Source organism: Anomalospiza imberbis, chromosome 1 (assembly GCF_031753505.1).
Source record: "Anomalospiza imberbis isolate Cuckoo-Finch-1a 21T00152 chromosome 1, ASM3175350v1, whole genome shotgun sequence".
Classification (NCBI taxonomy): Eukaryota; Metazoa; Chordata; class Aves; order Passeriformes; family Viduidae; genus Anomalospiza; species Anomalospiza imberbis.
The window spans coordinates 100,999,447-101,021,953 of record NC_089681.1 but is presented as its reverse complement, the minus strand read 5'-3'; the positions used below and the strand labels follow the sequence as shown (position 1 = coordinate 101,021,953).

Below are 22,507 nucleotides of genomic sequence, written 5' to 3'. Positions count from 1 at the left end.
CACTCTTGGGTGTGCACACTCCTCTCCAACCACCATACTACTGGCCTTATTTAGGTAGCAGCCTGGGCTCCATTCTTGCAAAATGGTGGAGGAAAAAATCTTGCAATGCTTTGAGTCAGTTGTGTTAAATAAAAAAGGAGATAAATTGATGTCTCTTGCATACAGACTTAAAAAAAAGGTTTACTCGGTATACCTGAAAATGTAGTGAATGTCAATTATAGAGAAATGTAGAGAATTCTGATTTTTGAGCAAGGGAAGAAAGATCTGGTTTTGCTAACAGATAAAATAAAAATACATCAGGCATTAATGCTAAAAGATAGTCAAAAGCCTGTTGGAAATTGTATAAGCTGTACAGAAATATCTTGCATACTGATCCCAAATAAATGATCAGAATAATGTCTGTAGGTAGATTAGATCCAAGGTTACAGTGTCTTAAAATTAATGGAAATGAATCTAGGTCCGCCGGGGTTGTGTTTTGATGCTTTTCTATCTGTGTGGGACATTCCACACGAGCAAGTCTAGAGGGTAGTTACAAATGAATTTTTGTGTCTCTGCAGAACCCTGGACCAGTATCAGCGCATCCTTCAGCTCTGACTCATTAGCTCAGCTATGGAATAGGGAGTGTTTCAACTGAAATATGCACTAAGGCACTAAGATGGTTTCTGATACTGGTGTGTGCATCTTCTGTGTGCTGTGGGCATTGCCTTTACTTGAAAATATTTTCCATTTTCTTGTCTTTTGTAAGCACTTGTGTACATATCAGCACCTCAGGAAAGATTAGCACTGCAAGGGTATGACTACAAGAGTGAACTTGAGAGAGATGAGAGCAGTAGATATAGGGCTGGATGACAACTCTAGCATACCACCAAAATACCTGTATGTTGCAGTACAGTCTGAACATGGAAACATTCAGAATAAAAATACATCTGTCCTGCACCAGTTCTTTTTGGCTCAAACAGGGGAATGTGTATGTCCTGTACAAAGAAATTATGGAAGTGGGCTAAGGAAGAGACGCATTCAACTTCTGTTGGCTTTGGAGTGATGTCCTTGTTTTTCCCTCTGAGTACCAAGGAATATTAAACTGACTACAAAATGAAATTGATCAGACAAATAATACTTGAGAAAGAATACAGCTGAACGTGGTTGAAAGTTATGTTTAATTCTAGAGAGAGAAGAGACAAACCAAGACTGACCAGTGACTATCTCTGTGGGCACACAGCATGAAGATCCTGTAGAAATTATGTTGTGACTTTTATCTGGATTTTGAAACTAACCTGGTGAATGAAAGGAACTTCAATTCCATGCAAGCTTGTCAGTTTTGTGATCTTTTTACTGTTACTTAGGTATTTTTCTTTACTGTCACAACACAAAAACAGATGGGACCTGTGCTTGTTGAATAGGGACCCAGATCGCCTTTAGTACAAATTCAGGATGTTCTATTGACTTAATTGGTATGATATTAAGCACTAGATGCCTAGGCTATTATACCCTCTCCATGTATTGCCCTGAATTCTTGCATTATAACTAATGTTTTATATAATGCATCACTTCTCCATGGTGATTGCAAACACCACAGGGAAATCACCACAGCTGGAGCTAATGTTTTCAGCAAGTTGGTGTTGTTCCAACAGCCTGTGAAATGGATGGAACAACAGCGAGACTCCTACTGTTGCTTTGTCAGTAAACACATCTCCAGAGACTGGTGTATAATTCATTTTTATCCCTTTTGCTTTAAAAAAAATCCCAAACCAAACAAAAAAACTTTTTACTGTGTAAATATTGTTTGAGCATCTATTACTCTGATTCCAGCATTGGCAATAGTTGGAAATTTTTACTGCTTACTGTATGTGAAGCAATTTTGAGGTGCCCACACAGTGATCAAAATATTTGGATTATTTTAAATATTAGCAGTAAGATTGGGAATGAAATTAATCCTGTAGCAATAAATTATTCTTGGTCTAAGAATAATTATTGGTTTATTCTTGGTCTAACTCTTGAGGGATATCCCACCTACACAGAGTTCTTAATTCTTAAACTGCCTGGCTTTCCCTGGTGGTTAAGAGACTTCAGCTGGAATAAGTTTCTTTCTTTTGAAGTAAAGCTGAGTGGGGAGCTGAAGGTACTCACATCATGTGACTAATGGGGATGTGTAGAGAAAATGTTTTGTGTCACAGAGTACACATGTGTGTGCAGTTTGGTCTTCATTTTCTCCAGTGTTTTGATCTTCATTTTCTCCAGTGTTTTGATCTCTGTGTAAAGGGTATCTGGCAAATTAAAAAAAAAAATAATAGAATCAATAAAAAACCATATATATCTTCCCCTTCATTTATTCATTGTAGGTGTTTTGCACAAATTAGAGTGATTATGTAAGTGAAAGGAAATGTAGGGGTTTGCAACTTGAGACTGGATTAACCCATTTGTGTGGAGAGACCTAATAGGATGCCAGTGAAGAAGATTGATAATGATCAGCAGGTTAGCAAAGGTATATTTTTATAGTGCTCGATATATGAAGCAATGACAGAGGGAGGAGCAATGGCAGCAGATAAAAGGCTGTGCCTTTGGGCTTCCACTTTTTCTTCAGCAGAAAAAAGAGACTGGTGTGTGGGTGTAACTCAAAATATTTTGTGTGAGACTGGTAGGATTTTTAGGTCAGCTTTTGTTCTTTTGGGGCTTTTTTTAAGCTTTTGAGTGGGTAGTAGACTGATTGATTAATTGTTTGTGTAATTAGTGTGTGTTAAAAGTCCAATGACATTCATTGTTCAGTGGTGGGCATCCAGCTGTGGGCCAGAGCAGTGCCTGTGGTTGTCATTCCCTCTGCACAGAAGTGAAGCCACTCTACAAAGGCTTGGAATCATAGAGTCTTTATGCACCAATGCAACAGAACTTTGAATATCTCTGTTTCTTTGTCAGCAGGGTTTTTGCCTTGGTGTTAGGTGGATCTAAACACGTTATAGATAGATATAATCAAAAAAGGCAAAAATTGAAAGAGAGGGAGAAAAACAGGGTACAAGGGAAAAGATGGAAAGGGAATGAAAATGTTTTTGAGACTAAAGCTGAGAAGGAGAAAAGTCTCTGGAATAAACCTAGCTAATGACTCCAGTGGAGCAACTGTTGTTCTGTAAGAAAGAAAGAAAGGAAAAAAGGCTTTGCTATTTTCCTCTGCAAGTTCCAGCAGTATCCGTGGGAGGATTGATGTTTTCTAATTTTGTAAGCTGCAGCAGGGGTGTTAAATATTGGTGACAGATCAGATCGGAATCGTGCGCCTAAAGGCATTTTGAGTAGTGACAGAAAGACAGGCTGTCCCAAAAAGACACCTGAAAAGAGTCAGTAAAGAGTCCAGTGCCTTTTTCTTTCTTTTTTGTTAAAACATCATCTGTGAGGTTTGACAACAAATGGTTGTAATTAATGAAGTGACAGATGTGGATGTCAATATCTCTTCTTTCTGATGCATTCAATTGTAGGAAAAAAAAAGAAAACTTTGCATAAGGTGATTTTGGGGTGGTTTTGTACAGGAGGGAATTTTATGAGGAGCATGCATGGATTGATGTGATTTTTAGCTCTCAAAAAGAATTCTCAGGATGGTGAAGAATCCATTTTGAGTTAACATTCCTAGCAAGTGAGTTACTGGACCAGCACCCACTCTGCCATCACCAGTCTGCTCTGATGGGCAGCAAGGGGCCAACATTAATCCACTGTTTGAAGCTTTACAGCAAAGCAATGAAAGCAGTTGTACAAGCTGTGGTTCTGCCTCTCATCTTGTGAAGGGGTTACTGCTCTCTGATTTCCGTTCAGAGTCACAGTGTTACAGCTTGAACAACACTTTCTGACAAAGACAGGAGCTGGAACTGTACTACATTGTCATTTGGCTTAGTGGGATACTTAAGCTTCTGCTGGCTTAAACAAATAGGAATTAAATGGACAAATCCCTCTTCATTTCATTACTCCCTCTTCTCTGCCCCACAGTGAAAGTAATCGGGAAGAGCGTTCATGATCATGTTTACTGTAATGACCCTCTCCTCTGGGGATACTCTTGTGGCATCTTTTAATGTTAATTTAGTATTGATTTATGGTTCTAATTGATATGCTGTAGCTCTTGTTCATTAAGTGACCACATGCAGGGTTCTTGTATTTTGTGTGTTCCCTGTAAAAACCTGTGCACTTAATTAAATCTCTGCATTAAAGAAAGTATTTCCAGGCAGAGCAATATTCCAACAGCATATAGCAAATGTGCAGGAGGGTCCCAAGGTCACAAACTCCTTTCAGAGGTTAATTAAGTCTGAAAGAAAGATATTCTGTTGTAATTAAATAGTAATGAATGAGAGGCCAGGAATATTTGGTGCATAATGCTGTACCATGAGGCAAAGCCAAAATCATCACTAAATTTATTGTTTTATTTCCTATTCTGTTATAAAATACCCTTGGGTGTCAGTGTAATTTTTATTCTCCAACTTGCCAATGACAGAATGGGGATTAAGTGGTCAGCACTGTCATGCATATATGTGATCATAATACACCTCAGTAGGGGTTTCAAGAACTCTAAAAGTATCCCCAGTATGCTGAAGAGGGCTTTCATCAGGAGTGTGATACCTTCCCCATTCTGCAGGGTCACATTTTTAGTCAGAGGAGAAAGTGCTTCCTTTGCCACGTTCACACTGGAAAAGCCGTGGCAAGTTTTGCCTTCTTTTAGTAGCTCCAGCAGAAATGCAGTCATGTTCATGACCCTGTTTAAGAGCTCATCAGAATTTCCCTTTTAGTTCTTGTGCTTCTGGGATTTAATATTTCAGCCTGTTCAAGTGCATTAGGCTGGATCATGGCACAGGACCATACACAAGCTGTCAATCCAAGCTACAAATGTAGCTTTTTCTTTAGTGTTTTCCCCAGCCTTCTTTGAAAATTAGCCAGTTCCAACATTCACACACTGACTTGGAAACACTCTGTTATCTCTGAAGAGTTAATTATTTTAATCTCTAAACATATGATAGGAATCTAGAGACCAAAAGCATGAGTTAACAGGAGGTTGTAGCTTTAATTCCTTACTTCTGTGTTTAAAAAGTAATTTTAATTATTTTATTTTCTCATCTGAACGCTGCATTTGCAAACTCTTTTTCCCATATTGTAAAAGACAGAAATGGGGAAAACTGCTCCTACATACTCCTCCTTGGAGCTCTTCTATGCACCAACATCAGCCAGGAGCATAACTGAAAAGAAGTGGCCCTTTTATTCCGCGACTTGTCCTCTGGAAAAGCTGCATTGGCTTGTAAATGCTGCAGCCTGCCCTTCTTGGACCTCGGACCTGGCTGTGACCCCATGGCTTGGAACGAAGATATTCTTCACCTCCCTCTCCATCATGGACGTACCTATCTAGGTAAGGGAGGTGGTGTTTCTTAGAACTGGGGAGCCACATAGCCTGAAACACTTCAGACGGGATCCCCAAAAACTGCTGCTGTGTGAAGTGCACCTGAGGTTCATTGCTACCTAGAGAGAGTGGGTGTGCTGCTCTTCCTAGAGTACATGGACCTAGATTTGAAGATGAGAATGGTCCAAAGTCTTGGTGCCTTTTTATCAGCATGTAATCCGAATTCCAATTCATTACCGGCTGGCTGATGCAGGCATGTTTTGCTTTGGAACTTAACAGGTATTTAACAGGATTTAGGCAATGGCTTTGCTTACAATGAAGTAGAGTTTTCTGTTAATTTTCAGGAGGACTTTCTATTTCTCTCCAAGAACAATTACAAAAGTAATGTCAGTGACAGTTTTTCTACCAGTGAAATATGTATCTCTTACCTCATTATCAGGCAGATAGGTCTAATCCTCCTAACTTTACACATTTATCAAAAACTTATCAACATGAGTATTAATGTCCTGCTGGCATTAAAATGTGTGGAAAGAATTATCTAATAGTGAATTTTAGACTGAAGGAATGGTCCACACTGTCATTCAGATGAATGACATCTTCTGTTGAATGACATCTCTAATGATGGTTACACTCCATGTCACCTGTGGTAGTTTTCAGGCTATTCCCAGAGCATCTCAATATACACTAATTCAAAGTGTCTGATTCACAGCTCATCTGTGTCCTGTTTTTTCCAAAACATTTCCAATGCTGCATCCATTCAGGGTTCTTCTCTCCCTTCTTGTAGTGCACATGGTGCAGATGGCAGCAGGGATATTAGACCTCTGAATGTCTTCCCTAAGGAACAATTACTATAACTGTATGTAAAGGGAATAGCTTTTAATAAGAGCTCATCATTGCACGTGTATTATTTATAGGCAGATCTGTGTCCTCAAGATCTAGTTCTCATCCTATAAGAAAAGTTAATTAATGTGTTGAAATCTAATAAAAGATTAAGTCAAAGTGATTATGAAAATAATAGAACTTAGTAGAATAGCAGTTAAGGGTTATATAATTTTTTTTAATCACAATAAATTGTGAAGTTCATATGGGGGTATTATTACATTTTTTTAATAATAAGCAGAGCACCAACAGCATCAGAGTTAACATTAAATTATTTTCAGCTACTCTGCTTGATAGAAAATCTGTGCAGAGGCCAAGACAGGGATTTTTCTGGAATATGTGTTACTTATCAAGAATGAGGTATTTTCTGTCTGAGAGTGCTTTTAGCCCACATAGACAAATAGAGGGAAAGGAGGAGGATTGAGGAGGTGCATGTATGTTTATAATGTTTCTAATGCCTCAGTCGAGTGCACAGGGTTTTTTTCTATAATTGCCACTTAAAAATAAGCACAAATCTATACATTGACCTGCTTGCATCTCATATCTGTCAGGTAGGTAGTTATCTCAATGCTTTCATTTGTGCTCTGAGGTGGCCGTAAACTAAATGCTGCAGACACAAACAGGAAGAATGGCTCAGGTTCTCTTCAAACTTTCCCTCCACAGTACAATTTCCTTGCTTTAGATAAAGCATTAATAAGGACAGCCAGCTTAAGTAACAGGCAGCAGGAGCTTGGTCGGTAGATCCTAGCCACAGCCTGGGTATTAAAAGCTTAATAGCAGTAGTAGCAGAAACCTACTTGCTCTGCTGAAAATTTGCTGTAGCACCCTAGTCTGACTGGTGGGTGGGGGGAGATGGACAAGCATACACATTTGTTTCTTGAACACAGTTGACTCTTGTATGTGAAGCTGGCAATGTTCTAGAAACAAGCACAGCAAGTACTACCATTATAACTACTACCAGTCTCTGAGCTGTTTTAAAGTAGCTCAGATTTATATACACTTCAGTCAACCAAGTTCTCAGTGTAGCCTTGGAGACCCTTCATAGTGCCCTTTAGATTTCTCCTGGTCATGCTTGCAGGTTTTCGGGGATTTTTTCCAGATTTTTTTCCTTTTTTTGTGTGTGTGGTTTGCATTTAGTTGGTGGTGGTTGGTTTTTTTCCTTAGCAAAGATTATGTTGAATATTGCTCTGTTTTGAGTGTATTAAAATATAACAAAATAATTTTACATCCTCTTCTGCTCTACCAATTCTGAATGCAATGATTAATTTGCTTCTGAGCTTGAGTTTTGCATATGACTCCTTGTGTGCTCTGACTCACCAGCTGTGTTGCCAGCTGTGTTGCGCGTAGCTGTGCTGGTTTCAGATGGAGCTGATACAGAGCTTCTCTCTCTCTGGAGAGGAGAGATGCTGGCTATGTGTACAGCCAGGCGGGGCTGTACATGTGCAGGTTTGAAGGACTGGGACCTAGCGAGGATTTTAGCACATGTGTGCAAATTTCTGGTGCTTGTCAGTGACAGCTATAGTTAAGGCCTCACAGTGATAGAAATATAATGTGATCTGAAGGAAGGATTACCTGCAGACCTTGACTTCTTGCACAATTTTGCTGCCTTGATGTATTTATCATCCCTGGAATTGTTCAAGACCAGCCTAGGTGTGACTTTGAGCAACCTGATGTCATAGAAGGTGTCCCTTCCCATGGCAGTGGGGTTGGAACTAAATGATCATTAAGGTTCTAGTCAGTGCAAATCATTCTATGATTCTGTGAATTGCTGTTAGCTTTTTCTCCTGAGTTAGGACTGCCAAATCTGTACCAAGCATAAAAACCAGCACAGACTCCTGTGATTATTTATGCTGAGCTGAGGATCAGTATTTCCTTGGTAAAATTAGTTTAATAAGCAGAAGGAGACATTTTAGTAAGTCAAATGAGAGTACCATGTGTCCACAGTAGCCACCTCCCAGGTATGAGAGGTCTGAAAGGATATGGCTTGCTTCATCCTTTTGATATTTATCATCTGTGAGCTAAAATGTGAAATAATTAATAAAAACCAGATCCTCAGCTTTTGTAAGTTACCTTGGCTTGATTAGCTGCTGATCATTTATTCCAGCTGAAAATGGGAAAATATTTTATCTTCTGAATATCTCTGTGGCAGCTGGTGAAGGAAGCTCTGAGAAACAAGAAGGACTTCAGGTTTTGACATGGTACTTTGGCCAGTTGAAAATTTAGGGGTATTTCCCTTAAGGATTATTTCCCACCCTTACACTGGATACCATGGCTGTGTAATTACACTGTCTTCTTTTCAGATTAGCCATCCAGGGAGCTTCCCTGTGGATTTGGGGATGGTAATGGCTAACTTCTAAAACAGGCTTTTTTTCAGGAGGCATTGGAAGCTGTGCTGACTGCCAGGAAGAGGAACCTGACTGCAGCTAAGCTATTGGAGAATTTAACAGCTAGAATAGCATTTCCTTGTACCTGGGAGTCTTTGGGAAAGCAGACAGTCCGTATAGTAGCCAGGGTGACACTGAAGCAGGTTTCCTTACATTACTGTATTTCATTGCAAGTAGGTTTGTTCACTAATGAGCAGTGAAAAGAAATAAAAATTTATGTCTGTCAACCAAGTCACAGTCAACCAGACATTCTTTTGCATCTATTAAGGTGCAGAGCGTAGGTATGAACTTTCCTATTTGGTATAGCAGTTTAAATGTTTTACAGAAGAAAACATCAAGAGAGCTGATTTTTCCCTAGATGAATACATTTTGTAAGTCCCTCATTCTTTATCCCTTATAAAAAGTTTAACAAATAAAACCCTGGTAGAAAAACTATTTCAATTGAGTACATCAGGCTATGATCAGAAGGCAGATTTATTGATACATGAGTAGCAGCTTTATTTTGTTTCTTAATTTCATCCATATGTCTAGTAACTATAAAAGGTGGTTTTATTCTTTAATTAGAGCTTCATCAGAGGCATTTTAATTGCAGCTGTGTCATGAAAACAGTCGTTTAAACACTTTTAATCTTGTGAAAGAGAGAACTGCTTGTGTGCATTCATAACTGTAAACCTGCTAACTTTGGTAACTAAAATATAGCACTGGTACCTTGCCGTGGTAACGCACTCTAGAGGCAGTGACAACAGAAGAGCAAACAAGGATTAAAGTGAGAACGATCTCTCACTTTCTGCCAGCTGCAGAAGCTTTACAGAGCTGTGATGCTCCAGCCCACTGAAGACAGAAACCCTGGTATACTAAACAGTTTTTCACCAGTTCCTTCAGAGCTCTAAGCCTACCTTTCATCTTTTCAATTAGTACAAACCTTAAAAGAATTTCTATTAAACTTTGCAATATGTCGTTGTCTAAATCACAGGTTCCAGAAAATGAAATACAATCATCCACTGTACAGCTAAATTGTGGAGAAATGGGAGAATTCTCCCTTGAGTTTATCTGATGAAAGGGAGGGTGCTTTTTGGTAGAGGTTACTCAGTATCAAATAGAGCCCAGCTCTCATTTTGTATGCGCATTTATCTTCTGCAGTCTCTCTAATTAATGCTGCAGTGCTGTGCTAGGCAAGAGGTGCAGGTACCTTTTGAAATGCTAATGTTCTGCTGGAATATCCTGGTTGTCTGTCAGCTCTGGAGAAGCTGCAGCAGAGGTCAGCAGCAAAAGGTTTAATAAAACTTCTGCCACCCAGTGACTTACCTAATTTCAGCCATACAGAGACAACAGACTTCAAACAGCTGTCTGCTGCTCTGTGTCTTTTCTCCATTCCTTGCCACATGGGCTCACAGCCTCTAAAAACATTGTGATACGTTTTGTTCCGCTGTGTAGTCCGAGTGTTTTCAGGATCCTTAATGTATTGTTTCTCTGCAAAATATTATAAACCTTATCAGTGTAAGGGCTTGAAACTTGAAGATATTATATTAATATGTTTAAGGTACTCAAGCACATCTTCACCAAAAATAAAAATGGTTTGCTTACAGGCAATCAAGAGCCTAGGATAAGAAGCATTTTCAATAACTGTACAGAATTAACTTTGCCTTTCAGTAGCTGTAATCAGATGTTCTGGTTTTCTCCTGAAGATTTTTCTTGTGATCAGGTGTTCTTTAAACAAATTTTTATATGACAATTCATTTTTCATGGCTGATCATCCTACTTTATAGCTAAATGTAGAGGTGTCTCTTTTGTGGCCACAAAACAGAATATCCATCTATAAAATAATGTGTATGTGAAAATCAGAAAAGAAAATGCAGGCCCAAACAGGAGAAGCTATTATAATACAGACTTTTGAAAACCTGCAAATTTCCTCTTGTTTGCTTGAAACAAGTTGCTCAGTAAGGGGATTAATCTCTTCTCATTGTACTCATGACTCATTGTGTAGAAAGTCCTCTAGAGGATTTCTGCTGCAAGCTACTTACTTCAGTTTCTAGCCCTGAAGAGGCAAAGGGCTTCTTCAAGCTCAACCTCCCCTGCAAAGATGTTCTTCCCTGGTTTTGGAAGTATGTAAACAGATGCTAAACTCGGAGCAGGTATTTACTTACTCTCACTGGAGTACCTTAATGGAAGCAAGGAAATCCCAGTGAATGTCTTTCACATGTAACTTATTACATGTTTGATTGTGCTTGACTTTTAAGTGTTAGTGGTGTGAAAGTTCACAGAAAGGACACCTAGAGTTTAAATACTAGTCATTCAAACTGACTTTTGAAATTGTATAGTTCTGTTTTCAAGCCACACTGTAGACATTGTTAGTAACTGTCTGATTAGTTGGAAAATTAAAATATGCATGTTTCTAGCATTTCTGGGAAAGAAGAGGAATTGTTTATCTTGTCTTGGAAAAGTCTGTTGCCTTGTAGCAGCAACATCTAACTTGGATGGCACTCCATGAAGCCCTGAGCCTGCTGTGGCTTCTAGAGCCATCTTTTTAAAACTAGTTTCTAAATATGTTTGTGTAGTTCATGACTGCTCTAAGTTTACCACATTTTAGGTCACATCCTTTTGATTCTTCACACACAGTATAAAATGTTAAGAAATAATTTACATTTCTTTAATGTAATGGCTGATTTTTCTCAATTTTGAGCAAATTCTGCCATCTGTTGCTTTGACATGAAGAGGGAAAACTGTTTTGAGGGTCTTGTCAGCCTCTATCTTCTCAGTGAGTCAGATACCCTCACCTGTCAGAGGCTGCAGTGCTTATCTTCTCCCGCCTTTCCTCTGGCTTTGAGTCCTGGAAGACTGGAGTCTGGCACTTCCAGACAAGTATTTATGCTTTACTAGCATTCAAAATCATGTACTTATGGGTGACTTGTGCTGAGGCACTGGAGTGTTTTTTACCTCTGCGTTAACGTACAACCCTGAGCCATGCTGCCCTATGCAAGGATGAAAACTCACAGCTCAGGTCCCTTTTTATAATTCCTTTTGCCAAGGATCCAACAGCAAGGCTTGAGCCTGTGCAATGCCAAGTTGTGCTGAATAGCTTCAGCTTTAATTTGCTCTAAGATCATATATTGCCGTCAGCTATCCTTTATTTTAAGAAATACTTCAGTCTATGAGTAATATAAACATAACCACAGGTACTTAGCAGCATTCCCTGGGAGTTGCTTATTCTGAGCCTACTGAGTTTTTCATTAAGTACATGTACTTACCTGAACACAGGAGGATGTTCAGCACCATGGCAAACAAGTGAGTAGTTCTTAAATCTCATAGCATGACTTATTTTCATACTGTATCAATTGCAACTGGAGAAAAGCTTCAAATAGTGACTATTAAAAAGAAAAATGCAACGGTTGTAGCTATCATTAACTCTCATCTTTGTCACTGAGGGACAAGGTTTTGAGGCAGGATGTAAGCTTCTTTGTATTTGTAATGATAATGGGAGAAAGTTGGCTCTCCCCTGTGAAAGATGCCCCCCTGATGTGTGCTTTACATAGCAGTTTGAGCTGAAGGCAATATGTTCTTCAATTTATTTTAGATACTTTTTTATTATTTGCAAGGTGACACTGCATAGCAGACAAGCATAAATGTATGCATTGTTGCCTTCATATCTTCACACATTTCCATCTTTTTCTTTAAATCATAGGGTTTGCAAATGAAATAATACTTATATGCTCTTTAACACTAAGCTCTTTAAAAAATAAGAAAAAAAAGAGGTTGTTTTTCAAGGTTGCCTAATATTCCAAGTACTTTTAACCACATAACTATCTGACTGTAATATGCAGATATTCTAACAGTCTGTGCAAAGAGTTTAGGTTATCTGTGTATAGTTTGATATATGCATATACTTGCTTTCTTTGTTAAATTGGTGTTTACAGTGCTGGTGTTGTACCTCTTCCCTTTTTAATTTTTTTTTTTCCTTAAGTTTAATAAATCACATCTGAATTTATTGTCGTGTGCTGTTTGGGAATTGTTTTGTTTAAGCAATTGCATTTTTGTTTGTTTGTTTTTTTGGGGTTTTTTTGGGGGTTTTTTTGGGGTTTTTTTTTTTGTTTTTTGTTTTTTGGGGGGTTTTTGGGGGGTTTTTTGGGGTTTTTTTTGTGGGGTTTTTTTTTGATGTTGTTTTCTCTCTCCAAATTCATACAGAACTAGCACTCACTGTCAGTGCCATCCTACTACAAACATTGTATAGTGATAAGGGAGGTTTTGGGGATCAGCAGTGATGGGAACCATGGAGTCAGAAAAAGTAAGTTTACTGTCTTCAAGAGAGTCTTGTTTGGGAAATAGAGGGTCAACTAGCTAAGGACTGGGGTTTAGCTGTTTTTTAAAGCCTCATGATAATAATAAGTTATGGAATCATTTGTGGCATCTCTTCAAGATTGATCAAACCAAAATTCTTTTCTATGGTCAGTTTGAATTCATTAATTGTATTGGTATTTTAGTGTTGGGCTTCTGAGCTGCAGGTGTGACCCTTTCTTGTGGTAACCTTGCAGGTAATGCATGAAGGTATTTATAGGTTGAATAGACATTAACTCTGAATATATCTCTCTATCTGACATTTCTCTTTTACCCAGGAACTCACCTCTGTGCAGCTACTTGGAGCATCCAAATATCCTGCTCTGAGACAATATATAAAAGGCACCTGCTTGTGCTGTACATGTCTCTGAGAGTTTAAAAGGCACTTTGATCTTCACAGCCCATAACAGTATACTTTTGACAGATTAAAATAGACTTAACACCTTTCTGATGAGAACAGCCCTCACTTACTCTTCCTGTCAAGACATCAGGAAGGCAAGCAGAAAGTGCACCTTAACAGTTAGCAAATACAGAGTTGAGAGCACTGCCTTTTGTTTGTTGGGGTTTTTTTGTTAAACTGTGATTGTAATGCTTATCCTGAAGTAGTGCTAGAGAGTTTTATCTTCTGTATTCCCAAGTACTAGATGCTTACAAAAGTCAGAGCTGACTTTGCTTCATGTTCAGTCTGCAGCATTTTATCCGCACCGATTTTTATTCCACAGGGATGTAGCTTGTGTGTGCCTATTAGTCCAGGGTAAAAGACACCCATTATCAAATTTATTTCTAGTAGTGAAGAAAAAACATAGGGAACCCCCTCTGTGCCCTCAGATGATACAGCTGGGGGACACACAGTTTGTCTGCATAGGATTATTTCTGTGCTGTAGCTGAAGGAATTAAAGGGTGTGCAGATACAGCCTTTAAATGCTCATGTCTCTGATGTTAACATTTGTTTAAAAAAGGTTAATTGCATGCAATTATGTGCTAAAGGAGCTGCATCACAAGAAAAGTCAATAGTGCTAGGAAACTGTAACTTTGAATTAATGATAGAGCTGAGCAGTTATGCCCAAGCATTTTATTTAAGAAGGCAGCATGGGTTTTTTAGTATAAACTGCTACAATGTGATGGTTTTGTGTGGTTTTTTGTGTTTTTTTTTTTTCTTTTTCATAACTGTGTGAAAACACATATTCAACACTTCACACTGAATTCTTAAAGTGAGTAAATAAAGAAGCAAATATTCTGATGTTTTAAATTTAACATTAGTGTTAAATGTGTTAAATGTTAGTGTTAATTAGTGCTGAATATTTAAAAACGATATTGCTGTGTCTATTAGATGTATTACTTGAAGGAAAAAGGCATAGTTGTGCTTGTTTAGCATCAGAGCCTCAGAGTATAATTGCTTCTATTTATTGTGTAATCTATGATAAGAATCAATTTCTACTTTATGGTACTGGTGACTAAAAAATTATTGGGGTAAATGGGAACTATGTCAAACTTGCTGGAATATTTTCTTTTCCCCCCTCCTTTTCAGCCCAGGGTCCTGGGAGTTCATAAAACTGTTCAGTCAACATTCAGCCTTTATCCAATTTGTATAAATTATCTAGCTGGTATCCATCTCCAAACTGCTGATAAATAGCAATTTTTCCTTCCTAAGCTAGCTAAACTTTTAAAGGTTTCATATGGAAAACCTTTTTATGTTAAAAAAAAAAAAAAAAGGTAAAAGATAAGCAGTCTGGTATGGAAGTTCCTTTGAATCTTTATCTGAAAGTTATCCTGGCCCTTGTGACTCCATACTCATTTTAGATGGATGCAGTATGATTCTAAAATACCCTGATGAGGAAAAAAAAGGCAAGTGCAAACAATGACAGAAAGCACACACCTAAATCCAAACAAAATAAACCACTCAACACCCAGAAAAACCAAAAGGTTGAAAAGAGTAAGAAAAACTCCAGTGGGCCCAAACCTCTGAAGATTTTTTGTTGCCCAGTGCCTGGTGTTTTGCTTCTTGACAGCTCTAGAAAAGACTTGGTAGATTAGGCTGATCTCACATGAATTTTATACTTTCAGTCCCATTAGACTGAGGATTTGGCTCACTCCTGATAAATGTCAATATAAAGCAGCAGAAAATCAAGCCAGCTGAGCTGGTCATGACCTTATATACATAATGATAATTAATAGCTAATGGGACTGATAAAATATGGTTCTGAAATGCAGTAGACTGCATCATCAGGACTGTTTAGAAATTAAAATTTTAAATTGCACTAGGAATTAAAGACATATTTTTCCATCATGGGCAAAAAGTTAAACTTCTTCACTAAAGGATGTGTGTCAGGTATGTCATTGAAATATGTCATCTTCAATATAGTTATGCATCAGAATAAGAATTATTCATTAATTTAGTTCAGAGGGCAGGAAAACATGGGTTAGATTAATATAATACCTGGTTTTAATCTGTACTTTAAATAAGGGCAGCTTTTTTAACTTTTATGGAGAGGCTTTTTTTGTTACTTTTCTCCTGACTTAATTTCTTCCACTGAAATAGAAGTAAGCTTGATGTGTGATTCTCCCAAGCCTGTTCTCCTGCACCAGAGTCTTTACTCCGAAGTAAATACAAAACTGTATGAAAGCAAACAAGTGAAACCCAATTATTACAAAATATTTTTGAGTTACTTTAGTATGAAGGTTTTTTTCCATATACCTCTCTCTCAACTATTTCCACTATTTCTATATTAGTGCTAATCTCTGAGGTTAGTCAGTGAAGAATTCTTCACACAATGAATTTTGTTCACTTTTGTTAGTTGGAAAGAGCCTTGACTCTAATCTGCTCACCTGGATCAAGCAATTTGTTCCACAGAATTCAAAGAGGACTGTGTCAAATGCAGCCTTTGACTCTTTACTGAATGTTGCCTTACTTTTGTGTCATAGTTGAGACAGAGACAATACAAAGCAACACACTCCATTTTCAGAAGGCTTCAAACCTGTTTTTATTATAGCATGCATGCTTTTTATACATTCTTACAAAACTCGTAAGTTTGCACTTTACTCATTCATCACAAGAAACAAAGTGCTTATTGCAATAGGCAGCTGCAGGTTTCTCTTATTTATCCCTCTTTCATTCTTGGTTTGTATGTCAATGACCTTGGTAGAGAATTCTTTCAGGGGTAGACATGAATCCTCTTATCAAACTTCCCTCTGGCTCACAAAACTTGCTGTAAAACCTCTTCCACACTTTTGCTGGTTTGCATAGTCAATGAGCTACAAAAAGCAGCCATCCTCCCTCTGAAGATAAAGCAGACCTATTTTTTCGTGTCTGTGAGGCAGACAGTGGAGTTGAGATTTACTAATTTTTTTTTTAATTCATCAGGCATGACTTTCTGAACTTTCCTTGTTTCTCGTGTTCCTAAAAGGGAGGAAGAAAAGAAGAAGGAATTCTTCTCTTCATGATCATTAATGGGAGGCTTATACATCTTGAAATTTTGAAGTCCCCAGCCACAATTCCTTATTCCCTTTAGTCACTTCTGGTTTTGTGGTTGCTCCAAGTGAGTGATTTAGAGAGGATATGTTGAAAATGGACATAGAGCTTCCTGGCAGAGGAGACATGTTCAGGAAGCACAGCCAGGAGCCCCAGCAGACCCCAAGGAATGTGCATCTGAAATGCATGTTCCTTCTGCTTGGAAAAATTCAAACTAGCTTTTGATTGCAAATTGTTTTACTTTGGATGAGAACAAAAGCTGTGAATAAGCACTTGATTCTTAGAAGACTTTTTTTTTTTTTTTTTGTTAATTCTTCTCCCACTTACATTTCTTGAAGCATTCAGGAGAAAGAGTTGATTATTTAAAAGCACTGCGATTTGTAGCTGCTGTAGAGAGGAAAAAAAAAAAGAAAAGAAAGACAATTTTGGATTTATATATGGCATTTCAGTAAGATAAACAGCTTCTTCAGCACAGTGGATGTCTATGTCATACCAAGCTGGCATTCCATGACAATTGCTGCTGTTCTTCCTGCCCAACCTTCTGGAACACCTCCAGGGCTTCCATTCAGGGCCACCACTGAAATGCCTAGAGTGAGTTTACTTTTAATGGCTCTGTTTCAATCAGGAGGAAATAATTATAAAATAACAAATTGAAAGAGAATATCTGCAGGTTTTTAGGCTTGTTGTATTCAGTAAATATTTCATTAGGGAACTCATGGAAAGGTAAAAAACAAGTGTTTAAATTTTAACTTTAGAAAATGTGGTAATTTTTGTACATTGGAAAGGTCAGTCTTTTCAATGAAGGAGAAAGCCTAATTTTCTGTTTAGTTTTGAACCATACTGATGGAGGCATATGAAACTGAACACTGAAGCATTTGCATTTCTCCTACTTGATTCCTGTGTCCTCAGTCAAACGCAGCGCAGCAGGGACTGCTCACTGAAATGACTGTTGGACAGTCACTTCTGGAGGGATTCTTTTTAGAACATATCCTTTTATAATAACCTTAGTAATGGTGGAGAGCAGGGAATTTGAAATGCCGTAGTTGTACATGACCTAACTCACACCACTTGTACTTACCAGCTTCTACTGGAGCTGCTTTCAGTTTTCAAATAAAATGGTCGCCAGTGACCACATCTCTCTTTTGAAATCTTTGCATGGACACAGAACATGAGATTTTTTATAAGTGTCATTGATATGAGGAGTTTCTAGACCCTGCAACATTCTTCTGAAATCATGTGGCAGAAAAAATACGTCCCAATATACTCTGCTCAATTCCTTGTAACACAGTTTAAGATGGAAACTAATTTGCTGATGAACTGTCATCCTCCTTGTAAAGTATGTTAGCCGTGGAGTTAACAGAAGTCACAGCTTTACTTTCAAAACTCAGTGCAGCCTTATCTCTTGAAACAGTGGAAACATCCTCTCACCTGTCAGCTGCTTCTTAAATCTCAAGAAATTGTGCAAGATGGAAAGTTGTGTTGAGTGTTCTGGGGGGCATTGCGGACTTTTTCAAAAGATATTCTTTCTATGGCAGAGGGGAAGTTTCATTAGGAATTTGATACGAATTAATGCAATAAATATTTTTAAGCATTCTGCAATTAAAAAGCTACATGTGGCAAGGAAAGATAAATATCACAAAATTATTTCCATGTGCTTTGCAGCAATATTACTGTACAAATTATGGTTAGGAGTTGAAATAAAGTTCATGTGAGTTAAAAATCACTGAGCATTTGGCTTCCATATTTTGCGAGTATTTTTAATAATCGAGAAGAGTAGAAATGAGATGACATCACTAACAACTAAAATACAAATCCTTGAAACATTTATGGCATACCAGCTGTCCAAGAAGCATCATCATCTTCTGACAAATGATATCCTCTGAGGCTTGATGTACAGCACTCAGATATGCTATTTCAAACACTTTGCTGACTGAATGATACATTTGAATGATATTTGAAAGTTGTCTTTCTAGGACCAGGCAAATACAAGTCTTATGGGCCCAGAGAGATATATAAGCATCTAAGCAATGTGCAGCTCCCTCAGCAATGGGACAATAGATTTGCCAGTTTTACATTTTATTTGTTACCTTTTTTTGTATCACATCAACTTGTTTAAGCATGCCTTTAAGGAACTCATATTCCTTTAAGAAGATTAATGCTTGTAGCCCATAGTACTCTTGAGAAAATAAATATTAAATATATTAAGATGGATTAATTTTTCATTTCACTGCTCATTGCTTTCCTTTCAGCTTCTTACCTGATTACATCAGTGGTGATTTTGATTCCATTCAGCCTGAAGTCAAAGAGTACTACAAGGTCAAGGTAAATTAAATCCCTTTGAGTTTTTCTGTGATAGAGCATTGTAAGATCCAAGCCATTAGTGCTTCAGTTGGTCATGAAGTGATTCTGGCTTCATTGCTTCCTTTTGAGGCTTCAGTTGTAAACACCTGAGAAACTCAGAAGTTTTGCTTTGTGGTACTGTACTAAAATAAACACAGGAGGTGCAGTACTGCCCAAATCCTGGGTGAGTTTTCATATTATCAGGTGATGAAATAGATCATATGGTGGTAGAGATTACAGCATCTAGAAACTAGGATAAAATGTCCTGAAAAATCTGACTTCTTTTGCATGGTGAGATACTGAGAAATAAAGATTAATTTACCATAATTTCCACCTGGTGGGTATCCACATACTTTCTAGAGAAAGTTTCTCAGTGTGCTATTTGTAGGATATGACTTTACCTTTTTAGAGGAAAGCTGCAGATGGAGAAATCTGTCTCTTTCCTCACCCACTGAAGCATTGAATTACAGTGAAATACTTCTGCTACACTGGTGGAGTGCCCTCCCTAATGAGTTATTGGATAAATTCCTACCTGTGTTAATTTATTTCCAGTGAGCAGCATAAAAGTAAATTCACTTTTCTCAGGTCTTAGGGCTCAAAGTTCTGCCTTTACTTGACTCTTTGGTATTTAACTCTTCACCTGCCTACTTATTTAGGCTTTTGTGATGAACACAGATCCTCACCCTTGCATCTTGGACAGCAGGCTTCTGCAAATTCAGTTTGCCTTGATGGGCCAGCTTACCTTTGGAGCAGGCTGCACTTGCAAGAGAAGTGTTTGATCCTTCTGAAGTAGTTGACTTAGTCTGCTGATTCATTTATAAGAATGAAATTTGCCTAAAGTCTTCCCTGATGGACTTAGGATCAAATGGTTAGAACAAAAGGTTTCAAACTGTGAGAGGAGGGCTGAAGGAGTGTGTAGAGCAGGGTTATAGTCTCTCTCTGGGCACTGTGGGGTTTTATTTCCATATTCTACCCCATTTTTTAGGATGGAGAAATGTGTGATGGCTGTTCACCTCTAGGAGAATCACTCAAGAAAAATGCTCAGGAATATAAATTACAGCTTGGGAAGTGAAAATAAGATAAAAAGCTTTGGGTTAATACTATTCACTTCAGACTGAAAATTCATGATCTGTGAATAAATGAATTCAAAAAGTATTTGGACAACTCACTTGGGCACATGGTGTGACTCTTGGGGATGATGCTGTGCAGGGCTGGGAGTTGGACTCACTGATCCTTGTAGATCCCTTCCAGCTCAGCTGCTTCTGTGAGTCTGTAAAAGGGGAAACTACGAAATGCACTACTCTGGCATGGACATGGGCAAGCCCCAGTATCAGCACAGACTCGATGAACAGATTGAGAGCAGCCCTGCTAGGAGGACATGGGGGTGCTGCTGGATGAGAGGCTGGACATGACCCAGCCATGTGCACTCACAACCCCGAAAGACAAACATGTCCTGGGCTGCCTCCAAAACAGCATGGCCAACAGGGCAGGGGAAGGGATGCTGCCCCTCTGCTCCTCTCTGGTGAGACCCCACCTGCAGGACTGCATCCAGCTCTGGGGTCTGCAGCACAGGAGGGACATGGACCTGTTGGAGTGAGTCCAGAGGAGGACCCCAAGATTATTAGTGGGGTGAATGGGTCAGGAGATGAGGAAAGGCTGAGAGAATTGGGATGGTTGAGCCAGGAAAACAGAAGGCTTCAGAATGACCTAATTGCAACCTTTCAGTACCTGAAGGGAGCCTAAAAGAAAGACGGAGACTTTTTACAAGAGTATATAGTGACAGGACTAGTGGGAATGGCTTCAAATTGATAGTAGGCTTAGATTAGATTTTAGGAAGAGTTTCTTCATTGTGAGCGTGGTGAGACACTGAAAGAGGCTGCCCAGAGAAGCTGTGGTTGCCCCACCCTTGGCAGTGTTCAAGACCAGGTTGGATGGGACTCTGAGCAACCTGGTCTAGTGGAAGATGTCCCTGCCCATGGAGGGGGGGTGGAACTTTTGATATTCTTTAGTGTTTCTTCCAACCTGAACCATTCTATGATTCTGCAATTAAAGCTTATATGGAACAGCATGCTGGTAGGTAGGTAAGTCCTACCAAAGAATGCAAGTGAAGGATAATTCAACAGAGAGGGGAGATGGAAGAATACAGTAGGTAGTACCCTTTTTCAGAGGGATTACTTTTCTGGCCATAGCATCCTTTTTGTCAGCTTAGTTGCATCTTACTGGTGATGTGCAGTTTATATCTTCTCTATGAACACAGAGTGAATCATTCTGCTTCATACAGAGTTCATCCATCTTGTGCAAGGGCTAAGCTGATAGGCTGTAAAGGAAGGAGTAATTAATCAGGATTTTAAAGGTGTAATGAACTTCATCATCTAGCCTACAGAATCCTTGCCTGGGCTCTTCATACAAGACTGAGGAAAATGCAGATAGACTTTAGAATTTTAAGTTTGGGTGTACATGCTAGGAAAATAATTTTTTGCATTTTTAAATTAACTTCCCATAGTCAGAAAATTAGAATGGTAAGTATGGGTGAGTCTCTATGGAGATCCTGAGCAAAAAATGTAATAAAACACAGAAACTGGAGAGAGGTGTATATTTCTTCTCTTTTAAAGCATCTTGTTCATTAAAGCACCCTCTGTAGTCCAGAAAATTTCCTAAATTGCTGTCTTTTGGAAGTGCTGTATGTGTTCATGACCTAAAAGATATTAGGACTGCTTAAAAGAGGCTGTGGGAGAACTTCAGGTGAGTAGATCAGTGTAGCACCACTGACTTTAGGGAAGCACCACGTTGTCAATTAGTGTTGCTTACCATCCTTCCTTACCCATGTGCAGATTACACTGAGACAAGGTAAGCCTCTATCATTAGATAATATTACTGTATTGTTGCAAGTGTTCTCTTTTATCAGTTGTTTTTTATAATTTCATAAAAACTACCTATATTGGCAGAAATTAATGCATTGTGACATTTTCTACCTATCTGAAGATATTGTGCCACTGCTTAAGAAGAGTTACTTTTTCATAGTAAAGCTTATGGATGTTAATCACTGAGCTATAAAACATAATCATATGCAATTGTTTGTGTCAAAGACAGCCCAGTGTAGTGCTGGGTAAGTAGTGGGGTGTATTAAACTCAGTGCATGAAAGTAATGGTTATGGGAAGCATTGTCTATAGCACTTGTATCATCATCACAGCCTAGCAACAGCCTGACTCTTCATCGCACCAGCTTCATGCCAGGACATTGCTCCTGGACTCAGAAGGTTTTCTACCTCATTTCAAGTAATGAAAGCAAGGAGATTTTTGTCACTACAGGAAGACATGACATACAGATTTCCAAAGCCAAGGGGTTTTACTGAATGGGCTATATTTAAGACAGTTACTCTGGTGTTTTTATTTGAGCAAGGATTACAAGACAAATGTTTCCACTTTCCCTTTAGGAGGGCAATCACTATTGTATTGGGGAACCTTATTAAATAAGTTCATAAGCATGAAGCAAATTAATCCATTTTATCTCTGTTAGGTGTAGTATGCCATAGTGAAGAGATCTAAAGGCAAAAGTTCTGGTTTGGAAAGTAACTGTGTAACAGACTTCTGAATGGGATGTGTAAGTCAGGAGTTAGGCATTCCTTTTGGGAGATAATAAGTAAGCATGTGTCATAGATTATTCAGCTTTACTTTTTATTTTCTGTGGTCATGGTTTTGCCTCAGTGACCTTGACATCCTTATCAAGGATGTACTTGTAGTCTTCTATTA

General features: G+C 38.5%; 1 protein-coding gene across 12 annotated transcripts in view; it reads left to right on the top strand.

The window, feature by feature from the left end:
• The window catches only part of TPK1 (thiamin pyrophosphokinase 1), a 300,977-nt gene that overhangs the window by 126,010 nt on the left and 152,460 nt on the right, over window positions 1–22,507 (top strand). For 11 of the 12 annotated variants that reach the window (XR_011003313.1, XR_011003305.1, XM_068202525.1 and 8 more), the window contains one exon: window positions 18,667–18,739. The exons of the other annotated variant lie outside the window; for it this stretch is intronic. Coding sequence is in view for 8 of the 11 variants with exons in the window: in XM_068202525.1 (XP_068058626.1) it covers window positions 18,667–18,739 (73 nt within the window). In the remaining 3 variants the exon portion in view is untranslated. The remainder of the gene's footprint in view (window positions 1–18,666; window positions 18,740–22,507) is intronic. 12 annotated transcript variants of the gene reach the window in all.